The sequence below is a fragment of the Pelodiscus sinensis genome, chromosome 5 (assembly GCF_052426305.1).
Source record: "Pelodiscus sinensis isolate ZL-2025 chromosome 5, ASM5242630v1, whole genome shotgun sequence".
In the NCBI taxonomy this organism is placed as follows: domain Eukaryota; kingdom Metazoa; phylum Chordata; order Testudines; family Trionychidae; genus Pelodiscus; species Pelodiscus sinensis.
In genome coordinates, this window is record NC_143056.1 from 41,559,848 (window position 1) to 41,587,694 (window position 27,847).

At 43.0% G+C, this 27,847-nt stretch overlaps 2 protein-coding genes across 2 annotated transcripts; one reads left to right on the top strand and one right to left on the bottom strand.

Moving 5' to 3' along the window:
• Positions 1–361: 361 nt before the first annotated feature.
• Positions 362–20,938, top strand: SNW1 (SNW domain containing 1). Its single transcript, XM_006115987.5, has 14 exons — positions 362–508; positions 1,974–2,127; positions 5,001–5,162; positions 10,617–10,712; positions 10,804–10,910; positions 11,670–11,774; positions 11,865–11,934; positions 14,166–14,231; positions 15,439–15,555; positions 15,905–16,046; positions 17,266–17,362; positions 18,660–18,777; positions 19,891–20,054; positions 20,136–20,938. The coding sequence occupies exons 1-14, from the start codon at positions 495–497 to the stop codon at positions 20,332–20,334; spliced, it is 1,611 nt and encodes a 536-aa protein (XP_006116049.1). The 5' UTR covers positions 362–494; the 3' UTR covers positions 20,335–20,938.
• Positions 20,867–27,841, bottom strand: SLIRP (SRA stem-loop interacting RNA binding protein). The gene is made up of 4 exons (XM_075926792.2): positions 27,669–27,841; positions 27,270–27,328; positions 24,238–24,345; positions 20,867–21,009 (listed from the first exon to the last, which is right to left on the bottom strand). The coding sequence occupies exons 1-4, from the start codon at positions 27,742–27,744 to the stop codon at positions 20,935–20,937; spliced, it is 318 nt and encodes a 105-aa protein (XP_075782907.1). The 5' UTR covers positions 27,745–27,841; the 3' UTR covers positions 20,867–20,934.
• Between the last annotated feature and the right edge of the window lie 6 nt (positions 27,842–27,847).

Below are 27,847 nucleotides of genomic sequence, written 5' to 3' on the forward strand. Positions count from 1 at the left end.
ATTGTAGGGTTGCCATGTGTCCGGTTTTGAACAGGACAGTCTAGTATTTGAGCTTTCTGTTTGGGAAACAAATTGAGAAAATATAAATGAGAAAACATAAATGTCCAGTATTTTCTAAATAAGATGTAATGTAGATTGTGATGTGATGTCAAGTGTCTCCACTATTTTTGTTGAAACCGTCTGGCAACCTTAGATCGGTGCTAGCCCAGCCGAGCAAAGACACCACGGTCTTAAAGAGATTACAACTCGCACAATGCCTATCTCTTGCGCATGTGCTTTAGAAACGTGTATGCCTCCTCCAGTCTAGGGTAGGCTTGTGAACGAAGACTACAAGTCCCAGAAGATGTTTCGGCAATAGCTCTGCGGAGTGTAGCGTATGGTCTTCGCGCTGAGGAAAGCTGAAAGACTACAACTCCCAGCATGCTTTTGATATCTGCGCCTGCGCGTTTGCTATCCCCTTCGTGCGGCTAGGGTCCCCGAGCGAGACGAGGAAGATGGCGCTCACCAGGTTGGTGGGGCTCAGGGCCGCAGTGCTTCCGTCCTGGTCCTATTCCAACGTCCCTTGTACCCCGCGCTCTTCGGGGCCCGAAGAGCCTCTTCCGGGTGCGAGGGGGCTGTTGGCCCTGCCAAGGGACAAGCCAGGCTGGCGCCGTGTAGGCCTCTCCGAGCCGGGGCCTTTCCCCAGCTCCCAGCCGCGGACTTATCCCCCAGGGGGCCAGGCCCGTAGAGACAGGCCGGGGCGTGGGGACCGGACACCTCCCACCGGCCTGCACTGGGCTGGGGGAGGGTAGGAGCTGCCTGCGCCAAGGGCGGCCCTGGAGGAGACCGTGTGCACCCAGGGTCGGGGGCTCGGCGGCCACCCCGGGCCTATGCCACGGGCCCGTGCTAGGGGTCTGGGGAGGGAGCTAGTTACGGACAGGAACCTCCCTCCAGAATCGCAGCGAGTTGTTTGCCGCTGACAGGGTTAATGCCCCCTCCGCACACCCCGTGTGGGGGTAGCGGATCCCCAGTGATTCCTTCTCCGAGGTGCTACACAGCCACTCCTCCGTGGTCACCGGCGCATAGGGAGCCTGGGGTCTGATACAGCGGCGTCCAGGGCATGCTTATGCATGGGGTTTACACATATGTGTTGGGCTTGGGCAGACACCTGTGGACTCTGTTGTTAGGTCCTATTGTGTGTACGGCTCTGTCTACGTCCTAAGGCAGTCTACTGAGAGAAGTTGAGAGGTCAGTGTCATTCTCTGTTTAGGTTAAGGGACACGTCTTTTTGTGTGTACCCCAATATATAAACCTTTTGGCAGCCAAACGTTTTCTTAAGGAAATGCAAAGGGGGCAGCCTGGTTCTGAAATGGGAGTGCAGAGCAAACTAAAAAGTGGGAAGTTAAGATTTTAGCTCAGCCCTTTGTTCTTGACCAATGGGGACAAGAGATGTTCTGGAGAATGTGTATTCATCCCCAGAGAAAGGAACATCTTGTATTGCTTGGGTACCAAACCTTGGTCAGAATGAGTTGTATCATTGTGTCTGTGGGCATTTATGTGAGGAGTCATTAAGAACTGGAGGATATTTTCTTTTTCACTTTGACAGAATGATAGAAAACATACTTATGTAGAATGCGGTTATGTTTTGTAAGATTCCTACAGCTCTGTTGCTAAAGAAAAAACAGAGGTGGCTCCTTCTGTTCGATCAGGGGTGGGAAATATGCACTGCACTGGGACTGGGGGATAAAGAAAGGAGAAAGAGAAGAGTGAAGCTGCCTTCAACATTTCAACTCAGAGACAGCTGTGGCCCAGTTAAAAGTCCTGCACTCAATTAAGTGTTATAAATTGTTTCTGATTCAACACAGATTTGTGGCAAAGATGAACAGTTCCTTGGAATACTCTAATCAAAGAATGAAATATTGCACTTGATCTCATTTGTGTTGAGTGGGTGAGACTGTCTCAAAGTTAATATCCTTCTCTTTTTGTCTGTTCAGTTTTTTACCAGCCCCAACTCAGCTGTCTCAGGACCAGCTAGAATTAGAAGAAAGAGCAAGATCTCAGAGATCAAGACAGACTGCACTGGTATCATCGCGCAGGGAACCTCCCCCTTATGGTTATCGAAAAGGATGGATACCACGAATGCTAGAGGTAAATATTTGACTTCATACTCTGGTGATAGCTCTCATTTATTTTGGGGGAATTTTTTAAAAGATTAAATCCAAGCATTTGAACATAGCACAGAAAATTGTATAGTGCCCCACCATATCAGAAATTGACTGGTTATGTCCATCAATCCAGGTAGAAATATTCTGGGTTTGTTTTTGTTTTATAGTATTACTACTTACTAGAGAAACCTTCTAACTATATTGTACATAACCTTCCCTGTGGAGAATATTATGAAGTGAAACAAGTAGCCCTTGCAGATGCCTTCTGAATACATGTCTATTTTCATTTTTCTGATTTGTTAAATATACAGTCCAGATGAAAGTTCTCCGTGCATGGTTACAGTTGGACAGCTAAAAAAAAGTTGAATTAGAGAATAATCTCATAGTTATGTTTTCATAGATATCAGCTTATTTTATTTTCTTGTGTTTGTAGAAACATTGGCATTTGTCAGACATTCAGTGTTATGTGTGATTGTCAGAAGAAACCTGAGATGATGCACATTCTTAGTCTTTACCCTGAATTTAGTTAATCTCATATCATCTGCAAATGCTGACAGATTGGAAGTGAGAAGAGGTGTTTTTGAGAATTGCACTAAGACACTTGTATTTTGATCCAGAAATTCCTTGCAGTGATTTCAAATGACATTTAGCATGCCGTCTGAGACTTGGTGTGCTTAGTCCCAGATCAATGTTAAAAATACCACCACTACTTCGGGGACAAGGAACTAGTGACTCTTTTGAAGTGTTAATACTTTCTAAACCACCAGGACTTGAAAAGGATATGTTATATAGCAATTGCTGCTTTCCACTAGTATATAATATTCTTTTTTCATTTGTGTCTGATGAGATAAGATTTTAAAATTTCTGCCTTTTAATTAATTCTTCTCCCTACTGCATTTTAATTAACAAAATTAATATTTTCATAGTCAAGCTGTCAAACTTCTAAAGCTAGAAATTAGTACTTACCGTATTTTTCCGGTGTATAAGGCGACTGGGCGTATAAGACGACCCCCTAATTTTCTAGTTAAAAGATAGGTTTTCGTCTTATACTCGCCGTATAAGACTACCCCCCCCTTAAGAGGACAACCGGCAGCGCCCCTCCGCCTCCCCGGCTTTGCTCCCGGTGTTCCTGGTCTGTTGGAGATGGTCCCCAGCAGACCAGGGGCACTGGGAGCAAAGCCGCAGCCGTGGCGGGGTCCCGCGCCTCCCTGGCTTTGCCAGAGCAAAGCCTCAGAGGCGCGGGACCCCACCACGGCTGCGGCTTTGCTCCCGGTGTCCCTGGTCTGCTGGAGACGGTCCCCAGCAGACCAGAGGCACCGGGAGCAAAGCCGCAGCAGCGGCGGGGTCCCGCACCTCTGAGACTTTGCCAGAGCAAAGCCTCAGAAGCGCGGCACCCCGCCGCTACTGCGGCTTTGCTCCCGGTGCCTCTGGTCTGCTGGGGACCGTCTCCAGCAGACCAGGGACACTGGGAGCAAAGCCTCTGAGGACGCCGGCAGCGGGACAGCAGCGGCGCGCCTGGGCTGCCCTGCTGCCCGAGCCCCTCCGCGGCTTTGCGAAGCCTCGGGGGAAGCCGGCAGCGGGGCCCCTCCGCGGCTTTGCTCCGCGTCTTCCTGGTCTGCAGCTTTTCTCGCCCCGGAGTACACGGGCAGCGGGACCGGGAGGTCCCGCAGTCTGTGTCCTCCGGGACGAGAAAAGCCCCGGCGTATAAGACGACCCCGATTTTTTGGGGATGTTTTTTAGCATAAAAAGTCGTCTTATACGCCGGAAAATACGGTAATGTCTTTTTAAAATTGGTTGTCATTGCTTTCACTAGCATCCATCTCACTTCCAAACACAAGCAGTGCATGAGCTGAAAGTACATGGGAAGGACTGTTAGAAGTATCCATATTATAGACCAGCATGAGTGTTTTCAAGAGCAGTAAACTGTTCCAAGCATGATTTTGGTCCGGAGAATAAAAACAGTTTAAAAATCAGTCTGCAACATATCAGCAGTACTATGAAAAGGAATCTCATTTTTGGTTTACTGACCATGGACTATCTTTGGTCTGGAAAGGGTTTGAAGACTATTTAATTCTTTAAATGGTTCTTGGAATGTGGCAGTTGTATGAAAGAGCCTTGGTGATGCATCTCAGATTGTTGTTAGCCTGCATGGAACAGTAATCCTAGATGTATCTCAATTGTTACGGATACAGAATGATCTGATTTGAGAAGCCTGTCTCCTTCAGCTTTTGAGATACAGAGTGAAAGGGCAGGCAAAGGCTCTTGAAGTATGGGAGCTTGGATTTCCTACCCAAGTGCCAGCATGTTGAAGTCTAGCATACCTACTGTTTTGAAGGTCTGAGCTACTGGTTTTATTAAAAGAATGTTTCACTGTTAAATCAAAAAAATTAGCTGCTAAAAATGTCCACTGCTAATTGTTCTGTGAAATATGACAAATATAACTTAGCAGCAGCAAACTGTCACTTCTGTAACATTAGAAGTTTGTAGTTCCTTTATTGTAATAATAAAATACTTGAAAGTTCAGGTTCCCTGATTCCTTTATGCATCTAATACTGTAATTATTATTGGTACTTTAGTAGTGCCTTACATACTCCAGTCAGGATTCAGAGCCTCTCTTTGGTACAATAAATAATTCTGGACATTACTTGAAGAAAAACGAATGCATCTTTCTCTTCTATTTTAAGAACTCTACTGTTCACTGAAAGAATACACTAAGATAGAATTTGGTTGTTGCACTCTGGGAAAAAGGCCATTGTTCTGCCTGTTCCCATTCCTTGCAGAAAAATACTGGCAAAAATACTTGGTTTCATGCCAGCTGTTTTATTTATTACTCACTTCTGTTTCCTTTCTGTGCAGGATTTTGGAGATGGAGGTGCTTTCCCCGAAATTCACGTGGCTCAATACCCTTTAGATATGGGCCGAAAGAAGAAAATGTCCAATGCTTTGGCTGTTCAAGTGGATGCCGAAGGAAAAATAAAATACGATGCTATAGCTCGACAGGGGCAGTCAAAAGACAAGGTAATACACTCTTACGGCAGGAATCTGTATGTTTGGTAGCCTTAAACAAATTGGGTTAAACCTTTTTTTTTTTTTTTTTTTTAAACAAGCTATCGTCATTTTGGCATTAGAAATCTAGATGGTGACTTTTAAACATTTGCATATTTTGTTCGATGTTTAGGGGGTGAGATAATACCAGTTAGATATGAGTGGCATGACTGGGAAGATAGGATGACCCAGAGTTATTTGAGTCTTTTTTTTTTTTTTGTAACTGTGATTATAACTTGGATTTTACAGAGGTCAGGTAGTATAGATGAAAGTACCTACTATAGTTACCTGTTGATGGCTAGTATTACACTGGAGTTAGGTCATCATGGAGCATTCTAAAGGCATGAGGGCCAACTTGTCAGCAGTAGCCTTCAGTCATACTTCTGTAATTTGGGGTTAAATTTGGGGTTTTCTTTCTGGCTTATTCAGACGATAAAATAGCACAAGCACAACTTTTAGAAAAATGGACCCTGTGTGCTTTTAATGTAGCTATCATGCTATCTGGAGTGGCTCTCAGACCTCAGGGTACATTGTCAGAGATAGGTCAGACTCTCCAAACTGGTGGTATCTTCTCTATTTAGATTTCAACAACCCAGTAACAAATGCTCCTGGATCACTAAAAGAGCCTTTCTATGAGTCACAGATGGTCCTCTTGGGCTCTCCAGTATTTTTTACCACCTAGGCAAGCTGGACTTAGAGATAAATGGTTACTTACACCAAAATCAGAAACATTCAGGTTGAGCAGTCATTTTCCCCAGACTGGTTTCTATCATATATTTCTCACCAAAGATAATGTCTGTAGCCAGTCCTGTAATAAACTAACTAAAGGTTTACTAACATAGAAAAAATAGTAAGAGTTATTTATAGGTTAAAACAAGCAAGCACATAACACAAATTGCAATCTCAATCCAAGTGACAGAGTTGTAGTGATCTTTCAATTCAAAGTATCTTTTACAGAAAACCCAGAGATAACTCTGGTGAATTTGTTGCTTCAGTTTGGAGTCCCTAGCCCTGTGAGAGTTCAAACAGCAAAGAGTTGATCGTTTTTCCTTGAGGCATTTTTTACCAGTAAGGGGCAACCTAGGCTAGTAAGTGGGCAGTATGAATTAGGAATGTTAGGAAGCGTGTAATTTGGTGATATTGTAGCTGACACAATTTTTGTTGGTTATATAATTAACCAGTAGGTGGTTCTGTGTTTAAAGAGTGCTGGCTCAGTCCTGGCTACCCCTGTTGCAGCTCTACGGGGAGGGGCAGAGAAAGGGGTAGGAGACGCTGCTGCAAAGCAGCCCTGGTCTGCAGGTGTCCCAGTGGGGAGCTGGGCCCACCCGTGGACACGAGCTGTTGCTGCCAAGCAACCCCTGGCTGCTGTGAGCAGGGGCTTCTGGACTCAGCACAAGCTGAGATTGCGCAGTCCTGGTTTGCGCTGATCACTGCACCTCTGCAGAGCCACAGTGCAGCTGGCTCTGGAGTTGGCACAAGCCAGAACTGCTCAGTCCCAGCTCAAATCAGCTCCTCTGGAGTAACCCCTGCTGTGATTCTGCAGAGGTGCTTATCAATTAATCATATAGTCGATACAAATAATCACATTACATCCTTAGCTTGCATACCTAGAATTTGTGAGATTTGCTGATTGAACTGTAGCAGCACTTTGATTGGATGCTGAGGGAGCACATGGCTCTCACAATTTAGTATTTGAATCAGCACATGCCTCACTTGGTGTGCCCTTGCTTTAAGTGCACTTCACAAAAAAGCAACAGAATCTGGCAACACTGCATGGGGAATAGTAAACAAAATGTGTCTCAGGCCACACATAAAACCCCAATGGGCTGCAGGTTACCCACCACTCATTTTTATATTTTCTTCCATAAACAAAATTAAGCTGATAGCTACATTTCCTACAGAAATCCCTTCCTCATGGAGGAAAAGGAATGCACATACCAAAGGTCTTAGATTTTTGATATCATACAATGGCTCATTTGCATGTAATGAACAGGATTTAACATCTTGTTAGAGACTCTCATTGAAATTACACGTTTTCCCCTGTTTGTTGTGTGTTCTAGTCACAGAGGTTTACAATGAAAATGCTTGTTTTCACTTTATAGCATAGAGTATAATTGCATGAGAACAATAACATGCAGCATGCTTACAAGCATTTTATAAAACACTAAACACAACTTAGCATCTAATATTTATTTTAATAATGCACAAGTAAGCAAGAGTGTAAATGTTGTGTGGGGTTGGGGTGTTGGTGTAAGTTGGCACCTGGCCTGCCAGCATAACAGTAACAATGACATTTATTTTGGTAGTGTTTGTGTTTTAATCCTTTTGCACTGGAGTTGTATTTTGTTATTGCAATTTCCATTGCATTGCAGTATGGGGTGGGCAGTGTTGCTGACTTAAAATAGCCATGCTGTAAGACTCCCTGGGCCCAGACATGCTTCCACCAATGTCAATAACAAAACTCTAATTGACTTCAATGGCAAGATTTGGCTTTTGTATCTGTAGTAGTAATTCCCAAGAGGAAGTGGCTACATTGGGTATTGTAGTGTCCTGAAATTCTGAAGACCATTTTGCAAACTCCTAAGCCCACTGTGAGGACCCCATATTTCAGAGGGTGTGGATGCGGATTGTAGACTGTATCAAAGCTTGCATTTTACTTAAACAAGTATTGGGGCAGGAGAGTTAGTGACATTTGACTAGACCAGCTGTTTGACCATTGCTTTGCTACAGTAATTATTACTCATCTCTTTCCAGTGTAACCCAAAAGGAAATCTAAAAAGAGACTGCTGAACATAGAGGGCTTTTTAATTTAAAATCACCAAGATGTTGATATAGATTAATTGTTTAGGAAATAAAGTTCTTCCTGATGGAGATTCCCAAGAAAGTTTGAGCAATGAGGGGCACACTTACTTTTTTACAGTGATGAGTGCTATTTAAAACCCCAGCATGTATGGAGCAGAGGTGTTGCTTTTTAATAATATCAAATGCCCAATGAATGTGAAGGTGACTCAGACTTTGAGGGGTGAACATTTTCTTAAAACACTCGGAGGGCTAAAAATCATAAACTTCAAATAAGTTCAAAAGTTTAAAAATATCTAATTGACGTTCATTATGCAACTGTCAAAGTGTGAGGTGTCTAATAATTATAATAATTAAATACAGTGAAAACTCAGTCAGTTTTGTATGTAAATTAAGGATGTGATAATGTACATGGTCAGTTAACGTTCATGGTTACATGCAGAACCCTTCCTTCCCCCATGCTGCTGCCCCTGTAGCAGAGGCAGCAGCGCAGAGCAGGGCCATGTGTGTGGGGAGCCAGCTTAAAAATAGAAGGCACTTTTCTTCAATCTTGCTTTCTCTAATGAATACACACGACACACTGTTTAGCCACATATAACTATCCTCAGGACTGGAGGTGAGAGAGAAAACAACTTGTGAACAATGCCAGTCAGGTTGATAAAAGAACTCAGATACCACAGTGATGACTATAGTACAGGAACATGACTAGAATAGACCTAGTAATTTGTGAAATATTTCATTATCCATATCAAAATAGCATCTGCCTCTTTGGTCCTTCCAAAGTGATGTCAATCCAAAGCAGTCCTTCCAAAGTGATGTCAATCCTTGGTCTTTGTTGAGTGATCCTGAATTCCAGTTTCAATAAATAGATGATGCCTTCTCCACTTGAAATGCAGTGGAGATTTTTGAAGTTAGTCAAATTTGCCATAGAACAAAATGGAAAAATCTTGTTTTGTTAGTGTTTGTGGTTATTACAGTCCATTCTGTAGATGTCTACATTTCAGTGATCCTTTTCATATATAGTTGATAAAACTCTGTATAGAGCCACAATCAAACATTGTTGAAAAAATATTTAAGTAGCTACAACATGACAAGTTTCAGTCAAGTTCTTCATTTACTCCAGTTTGTGTGGTATTCTAAGCATGTACAAGGATCAGATCCTACTGCAAGGTGAAGTGTCTTCAGATATAATTAAATGATATGAAGGAATCTCTTCCAATAGCATACATTTAGTCTCTGCTTGTGAAGACTGTCTCAACCCACAGAAGGAATCTTTCAGTGAGACCAATACATTTTTTCTTACTTGATTTCTGAGTAGATTGATCACTCCACATTGGAGTAATGTCAAAATGAAATACTAAGCCCAATAGTGATGAATCTCTTACCTGACTTTCCTTCATCCTTATCATCAAAAAGGTCCAAATAAAATGCATAAATACTTGTACTTTTTTACTTTTTTTTTATTTTGAAGTGGGGATATTGGTTATTGCCACTAATGTCAGACTAATCTCCATATTGCATCCACTTGACTGCCACTTTGCACACAAGTAGAATGTCTGTTTAGTGGGTAATGAGCTGTGGATTTAGTTCACAAAGCTCATTTGTGCCCCAGTCACCTGACAGAGGTATACTGTAATTTTGAGATAACTCCTTTAGTCTTCTCTTGTCTCCAAGAATATTCTGAGCTCCTTCAGTGTGCTTGGTTCTTCGTGCAGTGAAGCTCTTGGGTTTTATAGTTAATTACCATAGAGGAATAATGTTCTTCACATGTCCTTCACTCGTCTTTGTGAGATGCTGGAATATTGATGCTCATTTAAGGGATTATTAATTTTGGAGTATGTGGATAAGAAGCAGGAAATGCCTTTGTGTGCTAATTTAGCACTGAGGCCTCAGGTCAATTTTATAGTGAAGCATACACTATCAGGAGCAGTTTATTTCACAGTTCTACTTCCAACAATAGCTATTGTGAGGTTTTAACCCTTTAAGCCAGGATTTTCTGGTATTACTTATTGAGACAGATGTAAAATCCTAATTCTAGGTGCAGTAGGGATTTTTCTACATGACCCTTTTAGTAACACTCCTTTCCCATATTCTTCTTGAGGCTTAAGGCTTAATAATTGTGTGTGGGAGGACTGAATTATTCATGCTGGGAAAAGCATGAGGCAATTTCTCAAGTGTTTAACAATTTCAGAGTGGTAAAGATGATACATTCAAGCACGATAGCAATTTAAGTTGTTTCCCTAATTCTTGAAAACTGAAATATAAATCTGTGTGTCTAGCTTTGTTTAGGGATCCTAAAAAGGAGAGAGATGGTCAGAGCACAGGACGGGGAGCCAGGAATTCATTGATTTTTAATCCCATCTCTAATTGCAGTTTGCTGTGTCATTTTGGGGCAAGTCACTTCTTTGCTTTAAGTGTTTCCATCTATAAAATGGGAGTGATACTATTTTCCTATTTTACAAACATATTTTCAGAAATCCTGATTACTGTGGTGCAGAGAAACTGAGTGATTGCTATATAAATGTTAAATACTGTCAAAACGATAATCCATCTTCTGCAATGTCTCCTTCAAGAATGGTGCATTTCCATCTATTGTTCCACAGCACTGATAATTATAATTTGTTTCAGGTAATTTACAGCAAATATACGGACCTTATACCTAAAGAAGTTATGAATGTGGATGACCCCGACCTGCAAAGACCTGATGAGGAAGCAGTGAAAGAGGTAATATATGCACTGGTGAACACAGCTGTTGGCACTACTTTTTTTTTTTCTTCTTTGTTAAGGTACTCAACATTTGTATTCCTGATTACAGCTAACTGAAAAGACGCGAGCAGCCCTGGAGAAGTCTGTCTCCCAGAAAGTTGCAGCAGCCATGCCAGTCCGAGCAGCTGACAAACTAGCTCCTGCTCAGTATATCCGGTATGGATGGAGTTAGAGTATATAAACCTTTTGTGGAGAATTGGTTAGTAAAGAGCGTGCCTTGATTGTTGGGAGGAGGCTCCTCTTTCTTGAAACCTATGCCTTTGCAGCAGGCTGCAGAATGAAACTTATTCAAGATCTAGAGACTTCTTCATCATTTACAAGTTAGTTTGAAGCACGTTGATTGTCTCCACTCTGGAAGTTAAAACATTTAAAGAGATTATTGCTTTCTATGGAATGTGATTAGTCCCATTATGGAGGGCACAGTGTGCTGTAGAAACTGACTACAATATGTGTGTTTTCACTTAAAATAAGGTCTTTATAACCTGGCTCTCTATTACATAAGTTCTGAACTACAAGGCTAGTCTTTATTTAGAAGGAATCTTAGCTGCAGCCACAAAAAGCTCCCAAACCAGAGTTTGGGTCAGTTCACAGCATTCTTCTGCAAATGTGTTAAAGGATTTTCCTGGTAATAGCCAGGGAGTAGTCAAACAATGTCTCTGTGCATCTGTCTACCTAAAACTCTTTTCATCTTCAGTTTGTAATTTAAATATTATATCCTGTTCTGTTGCAGAAACAGGACACTATAGCCTGAAAAGGGGCAGTTCAAATCCTGACAGACTAATTAGATGCATTCTGATGTTGAAGCACATGAAAAAATTGATGTGAACAAAACAAAAATACAGAGCAACTAAACGAGAGGAAAGATGAGACTGGCAATGTACAGAGAATTGAATGTTTCTCAACTACTTTTCTCAGATATACACCATCTCAGCAAGGTGTGGCCTTCAACTCTGGAGCAAAACAGAGGGTTATTCGAATGGTGGAAATGCAGAAGGACCCTATGGAACCTCCAAGGTTCAAGTGAGTGTCTGGAATTTTTCATAGCAAGTAGTTGTTTTTGGTAAACACGTTTTCTTATTGCCTTTTCATCACACTATTTTTTTCCTTAAGGATTAATAAGAAAATTCCTCGTGGGCCACCTTCTCCTCCTGCTCCTGTAATGCACTCCCCCAGCAGAAAGGTATTGAATATAACAGCTGTTTTCTGGTCTGGCTTCTAGTGTGGGTTCTCAAATCCCACTCTGTTATCTTGCTAGTACCTGTGGTGCTTTTTCTCCTTTTCTGTGCCTTGAAGTATGTTGCTAGGTGATTAATTTAGTGTGAAATGTAAAGTTCTGTGCCTGGACAGTGTTGAAAATGTATCTTTCTTATATGTCTTCACAAAGATTGATTTAGATTTCCTGCTTTTACATAGGCTCACATCTGTCACTCTCCTTAGCTGAGGGTTGGATGAGGCTTTTGATTTAGCACATCCGTACTGCTCTTTGACTAGTATGCTGTGTTTGTTTTGTGTATTTCTCTTATATGTTGATTAAAAGATTAAGGAAGCAGTTATAAACAAATAAATTCAAGTGACATTTCACTATCTACCGTATTTTCCGGCGTATAGGGCGACTGGGCATATAAGACGACCCCCTATCTTTTTAATTAAAAGATAGGGTTTCATCTTATACCCCAGCGCCCCTCCGCCTCCTTTGCTCCCGGTGTCCCTGGTCTGCTGGAGATGGTCCCCAGCAGACCAGAGGCACCGGGAGCAAAGCCGCCAGGGGCGCCTGGGCTCCCTCCTCCCCCCCCCCCCCCGCCGGAGCCCCTCCGCGGCTTTGAAAGCCTCGGGGGAAGCCGGCGGGGGGGCATCCCAGGCGCGCATAGGCTCCCCCCCCGCCAGAGCCCCTCCGCGGCTTTGAAAGCCTCGGGGGAAGCCGGCGGGGGGGCATCCCAGGCGCGCATGGGCTGCCTGCCCGCCGGAGCCCCTCCGCGGCTTTGAAAGCCTCTGGGGAAGCCGGCGGGGGGGCATCCCAGGCGCGCATAGGCTCCCCCCCTGCCGGAGCCCCTCCGCGGCTTTGAAAGCCTCGGGGGAAGCCGGCGGGGGGGCATCCCAGGCGCGCCTGGGATGCCCCGCCGCCGGCTTCCCCCGAGGCTTTCAAAGCCGCGGAGGGGCTCCGGCGGGCAGGCAGTCCATGCGCGCCTGGGATGCCCCGCCGCCGGCTTCCCCCGAGGCTTTCAAAGCCGCGGAGGGGCTCCGGCGGCGGGGCATCCGGCGTACAAGACGACCCCCGATTTTTGGGGGATGTTTTTTAACTTCAGAGGTCGTCTTGTACGCCGGAATATACGGTAAGCTAAAGTTTTTAAAAAGGCATAATACAGTGGTCAAACCGAGGGTACAAATCAGTGGTTCGATATATCTGGCTAGTTATTTACTACATTTAGTAATTTAGTAATGAATAAGTTAAGAAAAACAGTCTTAAAAGTTTTACAAGAAAGTTAAGGGGAGACATTCCTTAGGACTTGAGCAGTTTAGCTCAGTGCTTGCTGAGAGGCAATGGCTATTGCTTGGTTTTAGGAAAATACAGTTCATAAGGTATTGTCCCCCATAGCATTGCTTTTGGCTTTTTCTCCCATTAACATTCACTGTTTGAAAAATTTTGTTAAGCTTTGTTTAACATATTCCCCTTCACACTTTAACACAATACCTGCATCTTTCCGGCAGTCTCACACAGACACAAAATTATTTATAAAATCCAAGATTTATAGGAGCTTTGGAACTATATTAATTTAACCCAGAGTTCTCTTACTATTTCAATAATTCACTTAGAGGTTAACTATCTACTTTGGAGAATAGTTTGAAATTCATAAAGAGAGACATACATTCACACACAAACAAGTGATCATTAAAGGGATTTGAGCATCCTCAAATTGCTTTAGACAAGGATTTCAATACCTTTATAAAACCTTTAGCTCATGTGTTTGGTCTTTGCATCTAAATTGATGTCTTTGAAATGTAATTTAAGCACATTTCTATATGAGTATATAGTTGGTCTCTTTTCTCTCTTAGTTGTACTGCATGCTTGGTTCAACTGGTGTTGTCTTTTACCACCATTCCTTTGGATGGCCAGTCCAAGGAGGAGGAGATCTGGCTATAACTTTGGGTATTGTCTTGATGGTTGGCGCCTTTGTAGAGCTTTATGACTTCTCTGCTGCACTCCAAAGGACATTCTTGCCCAATCAGGGATTCCAGGATGTTGGCCATAACTCCTCATGCCATTTATTTGCAAAGAACCTTTGTTTTTTTAAATTTGTCCCAGTACTTCTCTAGCTGTCTTTTTTGAGATAGGAAATGGAGAATTTTCCTTACTGTTATAATTCTAAAAATGTTCTTCTGTTCCCTCCCTCTTCTGTCCTTTCTCTAATTCAGATGACTGTGAAAGAGCAACAAGAGTGGAAAATTCCTCCATGCATTTCAAACTGGAAAAATGCAAAGGTAATTAAGTTGTCATAAATTCAGCTTTTAATATTGCATCCTGCTGGGAGTCTTCTGTGAATGATCTGCAGCCGAATAATACTGGCTTTAAACCTCTAGAGCTCAGTAAACTTGCTGCTTCCAGAGTGGAGAACAGTTGTAGAGCTCAGTTTTTTTCTTCCCTATTTATTAGAAGTGTCAAGGTGTGATAGGAGCACAGAGCTGATGTGGAAGAGATTATATATGTTGAGAGAAGAAGTGGTATTTAATAAAATCTGCATAATATTGCAGTATGTAGAGTTTTAAATCAAAACCTCTGGGTTCTCTGTGAAAGGCATTTAAACTGATAAAAGGAGAAAGTAGCATCAGGGCAGAGTGCATTTCTTTACACTCACTCAGACTCTCCAGATAGTTCTCACTTATGCCTTCTAAAACTAGTGAATTTTCCATTTCCAATTTGACTAAATTATTTCCCAGCAGGAGATGTATGTGCTGTGCTACTCAGCAGGAACCATAGAGGGACCCCCTGCTTCTGTCAGCAAATCAGTGTTTGCAGGCAGTAGTACTAATAAAATTGCAGTGACTATTATGACCATTCTCTCAAACTGACCAAGTTGCTGCTGTGCAGAAAATCCAAATGAAGGAGGCAGGAAAAGCAACATGCTGTGGCACTTTTTTCCTATCTAAATTCAGCTTTTTAACTGTGCTTCACAGTGATTAGAGACTCCAGTTTTAAGTTAAAACTGTTTTTAAACCCCAGCTAAACAAAAAATTCATAGAAATCTGCCCTAAATATTTCCCTAAATACCTGTAACATTCATAACTTGCATTTTTTAGGTGAAGGGAGACCCTGTTTCTCACCCACACTTGTGTCCTGGTGATACAGAGCCCTGAAGTGACAATTTTATATGTATTAAAAACATTTCGGAGAAATCAGCTTTTAAAAGCAATTTTGAAAACTGGCTAACATCAGAAACACTGTTCTTAACACAAAGAGCTGAGCTATATCAATGGCATCTTGATAAAGATGCTAGTCAAAAAAATAGATTATCCTTGTGGGAAAAGGGAGACTGAAGACGATGAGGTTTGTATTCTCTGGTATAATTATACAAATACATAAAAAGCAAGTCCACAGGAGCATATTAACGGCGAGTAAAGATTTTGATTTCTTTGTTCAGTAGTCCATGTTTCCTTCAGGTGATGAAATATCTGTCTGTTTTCATTTCAGGGGTACACCATTCCATTAGACAAGCGTCTGGCTGCAGATGGCAGAGGACTGCAGACTGTTCATATTAATGAAAACTTTGCAAAGCTGGCTGAGGCTCTGTACATTGCTGACAGAAAGGTCAGGCTGTTGTTTAATCTGTTTAGTTATGGTTGGTTTAATTATTTTCTTCCACATAGTTGATTTTTCACAAGGAAATAAAAATGAGTGAAGTTGTAGCTTTCTACTTCATTTTCCTCTTGTGCTGATATGACACACAGGGATCTTATCACCAAGATCTTTGAATCAACAGCTCAGCATGGGCTCTCCTCCAGGAAGCTTATAGCTCTTTTCTTAGCCTTAACTACTAGGCTTTGTTTCATGTTTATGATCTGATTCCTATTGAAAAGTCTGTTTAGTTTTAGAGCTGTTGCTCTTCTTTGTATCCCTTGTCCTAGCAGCATATTGTTTAACAAGTGTTCTCATGCAGGCTCGAGAGGCTGTAGAGATGCGTGCCCAGGTGGAGAGAAAGATGGCACAGAAAGAGAAGGAAAAGCATGAGGAAAAGCTCAGAGAAATGGCTCAGAAAGCTCGAGAGAGGAGAGCTGGGATCAAAACGCACGCTGAGAAAGGTACATTCTTCCTGTCACTCCCTGCAAGAAATCCTGTTCAAAATATCAGTTTCTTTCACTAATTTGTGAGTGCAGTCTGAATTTGAGCCCGATGCTCCTGTCACTGAATGCTGCAGAGAAGGTCCTTCAGAAAGCTTATAGATGCACTCTGACCACAACAATAAGCAGCTTTGAGGGATTTGTAGAAAGAACCCTTGACTTAAAGGAGGGGCTGTGGCAGTGGCAGGGAGAGATGGGTGGGGGAGGACCCCAAACTAATGCACTTCCATTGTCAAGAGTCTTCCAATATTTCCATTCTGATTCTCTTCACAGGACTATAACTGAGTTATATATTTACAACAACCCCACACAGGGATAGGGTCACAAGCCAAGAACAAATCTGACTTAAGATGTAAATGAGGTTTTTTTTAAGTCTTTAAGAATGTCACAGGATTTATTTTGTGCAGTCCTATAGCTATTTTTTAAAATATAAGTGTGCATACTTTAGTTTACACTGTGCACTAGATCTATTCGTTACTAAACTATGAATCCCAAGTACTGGAATACATGCAGGGCTTGCCAAGCAGCAACGAGCCCCGCTTGCCAGCCACATGGTTTGGCATGCTGCACATGCACAGACCGTGCTGCTTGGCTGTGCCGGCTTGTAATCCACTTGCCACGGGCGAGTAGATTACACTAATTGTTGAGCCCTGGCTGTATGCTCTGGTTTGAAATAGGTGATAAATCCACAGAGTTATTGGATGTTCCCTACTGCTGGAAGTGCATGTATGCCAGGATTTGTTCTTTTGATACTAAAACCTAATTTTAACAAAACTTTAAAACATAACTTCTGAGGTACATGGGGACATATCCCTGTGACACCCTTTAACATGCCTGCGAGTTGTCAAGTGTTAATTCCCAGTCATTACAGAGAGAAAAGTATCCCCTGAGGATTTAACTTAACCCCCTGAAAGCCAAGAAAATATGGTTGAGACAGACTGCATCCTTCATCTATCATGTCAAGCCCAGGTGTTAGAAAAACACTTTAAATGTCATTAGAAAGGGATGATTTTAATTCTGCTTTTTCACTTTCTGTAAAACATCTAACTAATTCAAAAAGTGGTAGAAGTCCTTCATCTTCTATAAATCAACATTGACTTCAGTTACTGATGTGATGACTGGTTTAACTATCAAATAACAAGTAGCTGTCTATAATCCACAATCTTAAATGTCTGAACAGAGGATGGGGAAGCTAGGGAGAGGGACGAAATCAGACATGACCGGCGTAAAGAGAGACAGCATGACAGGAATCTTTCCAGAGCAGCTCCTGACAAAAGGTGAGTGAGGAAGAGCAACATATCTAATAGCTATATTCATGAAACTCCCTTCGTAGGCAGGGAAGTAATAGTAAAGAAGTTGCTACTGATGAGCCAAATTTGGTTGACCTGTATTGGTGAGAGGGCTTCACTCGTATTCCTCCCTCACTCTTTCAGTTACAGATTTTGAAATCTTGTCAACATTGCCAGTACTGTGTGTAAGTTCCTGGAGCAGATGTTTAGATTACACAACTTGTGTCCCACGTGTTTCTGCAAAGCTTTTAACTTCATGGAAATTGCGTTTACAGGATGTGCAAGTTGATCTTTAGGAACTAACACTAAAAACCTGCATTTGGCCCATTCAAGCTGGTTTGGGCTCAGGATGCAGAATCTAGTCTTGAGTTGGACTCTGAGCCCAGAAATCTACAGTTTTGCAGCCCTAAGAGCCTGAGTCAGCTGAGAGAGAATGGCTTTGGGCTTTTAGTTGTAGTACAGAGGTACCCTGCAAGTAGTGAGAGTTTTGTAATAATTAACATGGCACTTAACCACTGGAAGCTAATTTTCTTGATCAAAGCTACTTCAACTCAAAAGCTCTCAAACTTAGATATATACCCTGAACAAGAATAATTTGTCTGAAGGCATTTATAAATGCTGAAAACATGTTGACAAATTCAGTTGTGAATCTTTAGTGGTACAGAGTGTAGGAACCTTGTAGTCTCAGTTGAGATGAAATTTCTGACCACAGAGGTCAATTGGAAACCTCCTGTTTACTTCTGTAGGGCTAGGATTTCACCCTGGTATGTGGTTCCAGTTCATTAAACACTTGAATTCACCTATTTGAATTAAATACCAGTAAGTTTAGACTTTTCAGGCTTCTCCTGCTAAGCCTGTGTATTTTGCCAGGGCAACTTTTAAGCTCTGAAAGACTTCACAGAGCCATGAGTTTACACTTTGGAATTTATATAGTGATTGGCTCTAAAATGATCACATAACCTTCTAAGATAGTCCTCGCTACTGGTTCTTACTGAAAACAAATACAGACGTTTCTAAACCAAATCAGTTTATGATGTTATAAACAGTGGAAGAGCACACTCAGATGCCTTGCTTAACTAAAACATGATTTCCTCAAAATGTCTTCTGTGTGAAGAGACCCTATGTTAACCTCTAACCTAAAAAGAGAAAGTTGGGGGTCAAAATCCAGCTTCTCGTGGAAACTTAGTCATTGCTCTAGCCGCAGGTCATAATTTTCGATCTTAACTTTAATCATTTTGATTATCTTCCAAATGAACCCTGTTTATTTTTGTTTGTTTTAACTCAGGTCAAAGCTGCAGAGAAATGAGAACAGAGATATTAGTGAAGTTATTGCCCTAGGTGTTCCTAACCCTCGGACATCCAATGAGGTCCAGTATGACCAGAGGCTTTTCAATCAGAGCAAGGTAAAGAACTGAGACGTTTTCCCATGTGTTTTATTTCTGGAAGGTGAATGTTGGGCCCATTCATCTCTTTGTAGAGAGTGCAGTACAGAGACTGTGATCTCTTTCTGCTGAATCTACAGAGGAAAGGTATGAAGGCAGATAGCTAAAGTGACTCCTACTTTGTTGTGCAACATGTTCTGATTGCCTTTTATTCAGTGATTGGATACTCTCTAAACTAGGGGTGGGGAACCTATGACCCAGGGGGCCAGATCCTGCCCCGACATTCCTTGAGGGCAGGGGACTGGACTCTATGACCTCTCGAGGTCCCTTTCTGTTCTAGTGCTCTATGATTTCCTGGATCCAATCCCTGAAGCTCTGGACTCCTCCCCAACATAGGGGAGCCGACACTCCAGCCTTGCATGCTCCATCTCTGCAAGGCTGGAGCCCCAGCTCCCCACTGAGGGGGGCTGGAATCAGACAACCCATGGCTGGATCTGACCCACAGACTACCTGGTGAGGGGGGACAAAGCAGCTCTGTATGCTGATGTTCCCCCTTCCTCTGCTGGGGAAATGGCAGCACAGCAAAGCACTGCCAGAAGGTGGTTTTTTCCTCACTGCTCCAATTGGCTGTAATCATGGTCAATAGGAGTAGCAGAAGGAAGCACCAGGTGGTGGCAGGGGACATGGAGCCATGTGCTTCCCCAGGGAGCTGCACCAGGTAAGCACACCCCTCATCGCCCAGACCCTGCAATCCCACTTCCCTCTTGCATCCCCTCCTCTCAGATTTTAAAAAGAATACCTAGGAATCCTAGAACGGTTACAAACGAAAATACTTTTATTACAGTATAATACTCTGTCTAAAACTGGTGCGGTATGTTAAACTGCTGTATGGCAGGGCAAGTTGAAATAATCCCTGTATATACAATGTAGGTGCTCTTTCCTGCTCCCTGCTGGCAGGTACACATGTCCCTTGCACAGCCAGTATTTGTAGCAGTGAGAATTCATGATCATTAGATGTTGTATATTGTACCTTCCTCTAATTCATTGGCTTAATATTATCTCACTATGCTTCTGAAAATTCACATATTCTATGCTGATGAATAACTCCTGCATTAACCAGCTGCTCCTTTTCAGGGCATGGATAGTGGCTTTGCTGGAGGAGAGGATGAAATTTACAATGTCTATGACCAGCCTTGGAGAAGTGGTAAAGATATGGCCCAGAACATTTACAGGCCTAGTAAAAATGTGGATAAAGACATGTATGGTGATGACTTAGAGGCTCGAATAAAGACTAACAGGTAAGAAAAAAAGAGAAACTAAGTCTCTTCCTGTGCCACTTAAAACAATCTGGACTGATCATCATCTTGCTTTTGCTGCAGGTTTGTTCCAGATAAGGAATTTTCTGGCTCAGACCGTAGACAGAGGGGCAGAGAGGGACCTGTCCAGTTTGAGGAAGATCCCTTTGGTCTGGACAAGTTCTTGGAAGAAGCCAAACAGCACGGGGGTTCTAAGAGGCCCTCTGATAGCAGCCGCCCTAAAGAACATGAGCATGAGGGCAAGAAGAGGAGAAAGGAGTGAATGGACTGGTCCAATTGAGCACCAGGAATGGACTATAAGATGGGACTCCATGCTCATTACATTTTTATTCTATAAGCAGGAGGAATATGTATAGTGGATGGTCACATATGAAGCAGTTTAGCAATTCTGTGCAGTGGAGACAGATGAGCATAATGATTATTTTAAGCAGGCCAACAGCCCAAGAGAACAAAGGAGGGAAGATATTTCCATCATTCCAGGGTATATTGTTATGCAGAGCTTTAGCTGTGCTACATCCATGTGCCCTATCAGCACTCAAGCATTCTGTCCTCCCATCTCAGGGCAAGATATGCTTGCCTAAAGCTTTTTTTCAACTAGCAAAGCTTTTGCTTAGTATGATAGAAGTACTCCTTGTGTATATAGCTAACCTCCTGCTTATGTTATAATAAATGGAATGTGGGGGAGCTTGTCAGATTTCTTATGGTTCACTGTTCCCTCCGGTGGCTGTATAGTTCATATTTTAGCTGAAGAGGAGAAACAAATCGATACTGTTTAAAAGTGAAATACTCACACATTTCCACTCAGTAACATTTTTATTTTAGACTCTTTACATGTTGGTGAAATAAAGTCTCCTGCAGGCTGCTAACTCATGTCAGCAACTCCTTCATTTGCGTATTGACTTGGAAAACTTCTGTGTTTCTGCAGTCGAACCTGTAGCTGAAATATTGAAAGCAGCTGTTTAAACCATAATTGAAACATCTATTCAACTTCAAACAGAAGACAACTTAAACCTGCTCCATCCCCATTGATCTCATTGTGGGACAAACTATTTCAGGAGCCATAAGCATGAATACTAGATTCACAACAAGAAAGTTAAAAATAGTTGCTTCCTCAGAACAACAAGTAAAACTAGTTGAAAGTAATGGTCTAGGATTTAGTGAGAAACTGCCTGTGCATGGTCTTCCCTAATGAGGGAAAATAGACATCTCATTACAAGAGCAAACTCAGCCTTTCCTATAGACCAGTCTAACGATTTTGCCTTTTTCCTTCACTAATATTGCCAACTCCCCTTATACAAGTTTATTAGCCTATTGTCTAGAGTAGACTATCCTTGTTCAATATAAAAGATGCTACAATTTGAACCCAGTAAATCCCTGGCATCCTCTCTAAAGTCTAAATTCCTCTATCACTTCCCTTTTGCAATATTGTGAAAATCGTATTTAACTAAAATCATCATTAAAGGGAAACCACCCTTGAAATTCAGTAAGTTAAAACTAGGTAGTATAAGTCAATGTTATTTTTAACCCAGTTACTGAAACAGTGTAGGAAATAATTAAGATACTGTCAAATGTGTACTTAGTATATAAACTCCTCCCATTTTTAATTTGTAAAAGGTAAAATGTTCAGACTCAAATTTACACTGACTGCATTCCTTAGAGCCAGGCTGCTTCTTGCTCTTGATTTAGTGTCTAGATATTTTATCACTTCTATTATTTTAGTAACAGCAAATATTACTAAGGTTGAAAGTAGTCAGGATCAGCTGAAGCTTCGTGTAGCTTTTGAACTTTCAAAGCTATGCATTTAATATGTCACCCATCAACATTGCTCCTCTCATTGGCATTTAAAAAAAATTTACTCTATCCTCCACAGTCCTAGTAGAGAAAGGGGTCTAGACAATACTGACAAAAGGCCTAGTTCTGTAAGAATGAGTCCAAGAGAGGATGTAGTAGTTTGGGGCAATCACTGACTTAAGAGGACAGTGTCTCTTACTTTTTGACTAAGGCCATTAGAGGAGACAGCACTTTTCTGATGCTTTGTTCTAAGCATGTTTGCATTAAATCTGGCTAACTTAGTTGTTGACTGTAGCATTATCCACCCAAGTTTTCAGACAATGAGCCAACACACTGTGGAATTAAGAAGGGATTGATTAAATTACACAGGGAAGAAATAAATGCAGGCAAGAGAACATGCCTGCTTTGATACAAAACCTAAGGCATAATATGGGTTTGGATATCCAGATAGTCTTAGTGACCAAAACCACCACCTTCTAGCCCTTCTTCTGTACTTAGTAGAAGGTCTTTGATTGATGTTGGGTGTCATCCAGGCTTTTGAAATTCAGAATGAATGAATGCAATGCTTTCCATGAGACTGCTTCGGCTATGTTTACTTGAATACCTGCAGCTGGCTTGTACATGCTGACTCTGGGTTCTGGCCACATGACTGTTTAACTGCATTATAAATGCTTGTCCTAGAGCCCAGGCTCCAGAATCCTGTCAGGGGAGACAATCCAGAGCTTGAACGCCAGTCCAAGTGTCTACACCACGAGTGAGAAATAATTTTTGATGGGGGACACTCCAAGAATTTGGAAAGTGGTCAAGGATTGTATTTTTCCATATTAATGGAGGAAATGCATGGTTGGGATGGAGGTTGGGTGCAGAAGGGTGTGGGGTCTGGGAGGGAGTTTGGGTGAAGAAAGCAGTTGTGATCTGGGTTAGGAGACTAAGGGTTTTGGGTTGTGACCTTGGGCACGATGGGGTTCTGACCTGAAGCAGAGGATTGGGGAGTGAATATGGATGCAGGACAGGGGGAAGATGGCTTGGGTTGTGATCTGGGGCAGGGGTCTTAGGGTGCAGGATCTGGGAGGGGATATGGGGGCAGGAGCAGAGCAGAGGGCTTGGGTTATCTGGAGTAAGGGGGCAAAGGATTGAGGTGCTAGAGGTAGGCTCTGGCTAGGGGACTTGCTTGCTTGATTCCCAGCCAACAGCCTTCCCAAGTAGACTCTGTGCCTGTTGCAGGGCCATGTGGTTACTGAAGGACTAGGAGACTGAGGAGGGAAGGTACTTTCCACACTAACAGGAAGCTACCATTGGCCCGAAACCAGTCAATGGGATTGTGCTGGGAGTGGGAACAGCACACAAACCCTTTCTACCCTTCCCCAGGCTCACAGCTGCCCCTCCAACAGCATTTTTATCAGCAGTGTACAAGAGGGCAGGCAGGGAGGCCGCACACCCGATCTGGCAGCTTGGCACACTGAATCAGGCCCAGGGGAGGGTGTTTTGCCCAGGCCTGGGCAAAACACCACAGTTAAATAGCTGGATAGCCTAAGCTGCACATGCTACTTCAGATGTTTAATTGCAGTATACATGCACCTTCCCTTGAAGGCCACTCAAACTCTTGGAAATGCAGAATACAGCTACCTTTTTAGGTGTAGGTATATCAAGAACAGAGCTATACAGACTACACTAACTCCTGTGTAATCTCCACTGCAACAGAAGTTCGTAGTTGTACGTTTAAATCCCATTACAGTTCAGGTTTTGCATGTCTTCATCTTCGTTTACATTCTAGCCCATGACTTGAATCAAGCAATACATATATATCAAAGGTCCCCAAACTGAGGGGGCATGCTTCCCACTTCCAGCCATATGCCTGACCCTAGTCACAGCTCAGCTCCTGACCCCATTCCCAGTAAGGATGGGTGAAGAGCCACTACACTCTGGCTGTGGCTCAGCTATACTCCTGCCTCTCTTCTGACCCCACTCTCAGCCAGGCATGGGAAAGGTAAGGGGGTTGTGTAAAAAGTTAAGAGACACTGATACAGATTGTCCCTAAGCTTATATAGGTGTGGAATAGATAAAAGGCTGTCTTAGCCCTCTATTCTTTAAATTTGTTTTCCTCCTTTATTCCAACATGGGGTTAAACTTTAAGTAGATTCTGCGATGGCTGGAGTCACACTGTCTGAAAAAGAAGCACGGGGTAACTTCAGAGCAAGTTCAGGAGTTGTAACTTGGGGAGTGTTACAGTTGTCAATTTTACATTATTTCATCTAAACAGTACAATAGATTAACTGAACTTGTGTTGAGAGAGGCACAAAGAGCACATATGGTCTACTCAGGAGATAAGACTTCAGTTTATTAAATGAAATGTTCATTTGAAACAAGCTGTTACCTTGGCTCCTTCTACAATGTGGGATTCCTTCCGTAATGCATTGTGAAGGCTTTCTTCTGACGAGAAGCCAACCCAGCAAAAGCCTTTGTGAAATCCTGTTTCTTTATCCTAGTCACCAAATACAAAATAAAGTGTAGCTCAATAGCCTGACAGGTTAACAATGTATATGTAGTACTTTATTACAAAGTTTTTCAGGATAAAGATCCTTAATCCATGAGAGAAAATGCAATTCTTTCTTTCAGGAACCCATCATATCCTTTTCAGAATGCTTGTGCCCAACTGCCTTGTGAACATGAATTCAACTGGATGCTGCTCTCCTCCTCCCACAATTTGAATCCAGCAGCCAAAAAATACTTGCTTTTCAACAACTGTTTGAAAAGTTGGATATTTCTTCAAATCTGAACCTCCTCTAAGTGGCAGCATTTAAATGGTAGTTGAGCTAAATCACAAGACTTTGGAAAGTGAGGGAACATGGTAATAACAGTAGTTTAAGACACTAGGAAAATATAAGACAAGCAACATACATAGGAAAAATTATGACATCCTACATTTGTTTTAATAGAATTGGCACCTGAGAACACATTACCATCCATGAAGGAGAAAACCAGTTACAATAGCCAAATCAACCAAAGTACCTCAGACATGAGCTTCAACTAGTTCTGCCACTGAATTTCAATCATGACTACTGACAACACCAGTACCAACTTGTGATGATTTTACTGTCTAGAAATTAGCCTTGTCACATTGTTCCATTTGTAGTGTCCAGTAATGAATGGTGATAAAGACATCCATTGTATTTTCAAAAAGATGATTTGCTGTAGTACTAAGTAATTTAACCCACTTCACAACAAGAAATTTAGGAAGAATAAAGGAATTGCTTATTTTGTTGTCTATCTATTACTTAATACTGGGGTTACCAGTGTGGGGGAAAGATGCTTTTATCATGTTGAAGTATTCATTTTTGAGAAACTGGACTGGAAAACAGTGCCCTTACCAATTAAGATAACTTTAGACAAATATTTTAAACTTAACAGAGAATTAAGTGATATAGCATTTGGAACTGAATTTATTCAGAATGGAATGCATTCACCCCCATTCTGTCAAAATATGTTTAAATATGACAACTGAGGTAAGTGAGTTAGACACCTTTTTTAAGATAAAATACCCATTTTTAGGAAAAAATAGTACCTGGCTGACGGATTGTTTTCCATAGGTGTGAAGCATCCACAAACGGAATGTTAAAAAGTATGTTTTTTTGTAAATGTGTAAAAACTGAATTTTTTGGCCATTACACGTTTACACACAGGAGGAAGGCAGTTCTGTGGGAGCCGCCTACCCCTCCACTTCCCCATGCTGCTGCCTCTGATGCAGAGGAGCAGGCAGGAGCTGGTACACGCTTGGCTCTTATGGAGCTGCCTCCCCTCCCCCTGTACTGCTGTATCATCACCAGAGGGAGCAACACTGGGAAGAGGGTGTAGGCTGCTCTACAGGATCTGGTTTTCACAGGGAGCCAGCTTAAAATTGTGTGCGCGTGAAAGGCATAGTTCCTCCTAAGGTGTGTGTCTGCACAGCCACAAAAATTCTTCTCCCTCCCACTTCCTCTGTAGAGCCATGCACCAGTACTCACGTGGCTGCTCTGGCAGGCAGGGCAACCTGAGACATTATGGTGAGGGAGCCACTGGGGCAGGAGGCTGTGATCTGCTGCGGCTGCGTGGCAAGTCTGCTCCAGTGGCCGGGGCTGCCACATGGTGGGGCAAGGAGGACCTGGAACCAGAACTGCAGCACAGCCAGGGTGGGCGTAGAGGTCTGCTCCAGCAGCTGGGAACGGGACCTACTGCATGGTGGGGGTAGGCGGGAGAGTGTTTTGCTCTGACATCCAGGAACGTGGGTGTTAATAAATTGGGTGCCACGGTGGCACACATCCAAACCAGTGCACATGACTTCACTATTGGCGCACAAGCCAAAACTCTCTGTTCATGGTTGGAAAATCTTAGGGTACGTCTAGACTACATGCCTCCGGCGACAGAGGCATGTAGATTAGACTACCCGGCATAGGAAAATGAAGCGGCGATTTAAATAATCGCCGCTTCATTTAAATTTACATGGCTGCCGCGGTGAGCCGATCAGCTGTTGTTGGCTCAGCGCGGTAGTCTGGACGCTCCGCGGTCGACATCAAAGGCATTTGTCGACCTCCCAGGTATGCCTCTTCCCAGGATGAGGAGGAGGCATACCTGGGAGGTCGACAAATGCCTTTGATGTCGACCGTGGAGCATCCAGACTACCGAGCTGAGCCAACAAACAGCTGATCGGCTCAGCGCGGCAGCCATGTAAATTTAATGAAGCGGCGATTATTTAAATCGCCGCTTCATTTTCCTATGCCGGGTAGTCTAATCTACATGCCTCTGTCGCCAGAGGCATGTAGTCTAGATGTACCCTTAGAGGGAACACTGGTGAAAGGGGGGGGAAGGGGGGGACGACTTGCATGTAACTGTGAAGGTTAACAAGTCCAGGTCTCAAACTCTGTGATACTGCGACCGCCCTCTAAGTTGCTCGTGACCCCCCGGGAGAGTAAGGACCCCCAGTTTGAGAAATGCAGTATTAACTATTTAAACAAATACACTATCACATAACTTTGAACTTGCTATAACAGTTTACATTATAAGAGCACAAGGAACATAGATTATTATGCCCATTTTGCAAATAGATGAAGGCTCCAAAAAGTTATTTGACCAAACTCACTATGTACATCAGTAGAAACACTGGCAATAGTAACTAAAAGTCCAAACACCCACTTCTAGCATTCTGAAGAGCTGGCCAAATATTAGTTTCTCACACAGAGTACTGAAAACAACACTAGAGCTAAATTAACTTTTGCAACTGTCCATAAGGAACACTCCCAACTTCATGGGGAAATTTGGATACTATGAACTAATAGGTATTTCCCAGATCCCATTGATAAATAACACGAAGAACAGCAGTGTTAATTTGTTTTGACTAAAGGGGCAATTAGTGAAAGAAAGGCATATACTCACAAATGGCAACATACATCTTCTTACACCACCAAACAGAGAAAAATAATCTTTGATCTCCTCTGCGGGGGGGAAACGTAGAGTCACAACGAAGTCTGCGAAACCCAGCAATCCCCCGAATAGCTTTCAAGCAATGGACCTGTGCCTAAGGCCCCGTAGCTAAGAGATGGGCCCAGCTTCCCTTCACCCCACCCGAAAGGGCACCGCAGGCCGCCCCGCTCCACCCGCGCCTTTGGCCTCTTCTGGAAGACACTGGCGCGGCGCAAAGGAGCCGGCCCGGCCCGCTGGAAACACGCGCAGGATCCAGCCGCTGCCGGCGAGCCCCGCTCTTCCCCCGGCCCTTTGCTTGGAGACCCGGAGGCGTCCGGTGGGATGCGACATGGCCCCGCCGCCTAGACTCACTAGTGCTCAGAGTCCAGGGGATCCGCGACACGAAGAGCTCGAACACCCGCCGAGAGGAGGCGCGCGCCGCCGCCATCTTGGAGGGAGAAGGGCGAACTCTGACCTCCGACCGCTCCCCGCCCAGCCAATCAGATTTGAGCCGGCCCGTGGCTTTTGCTCCCGCAGGTCGGCGGTGAGCG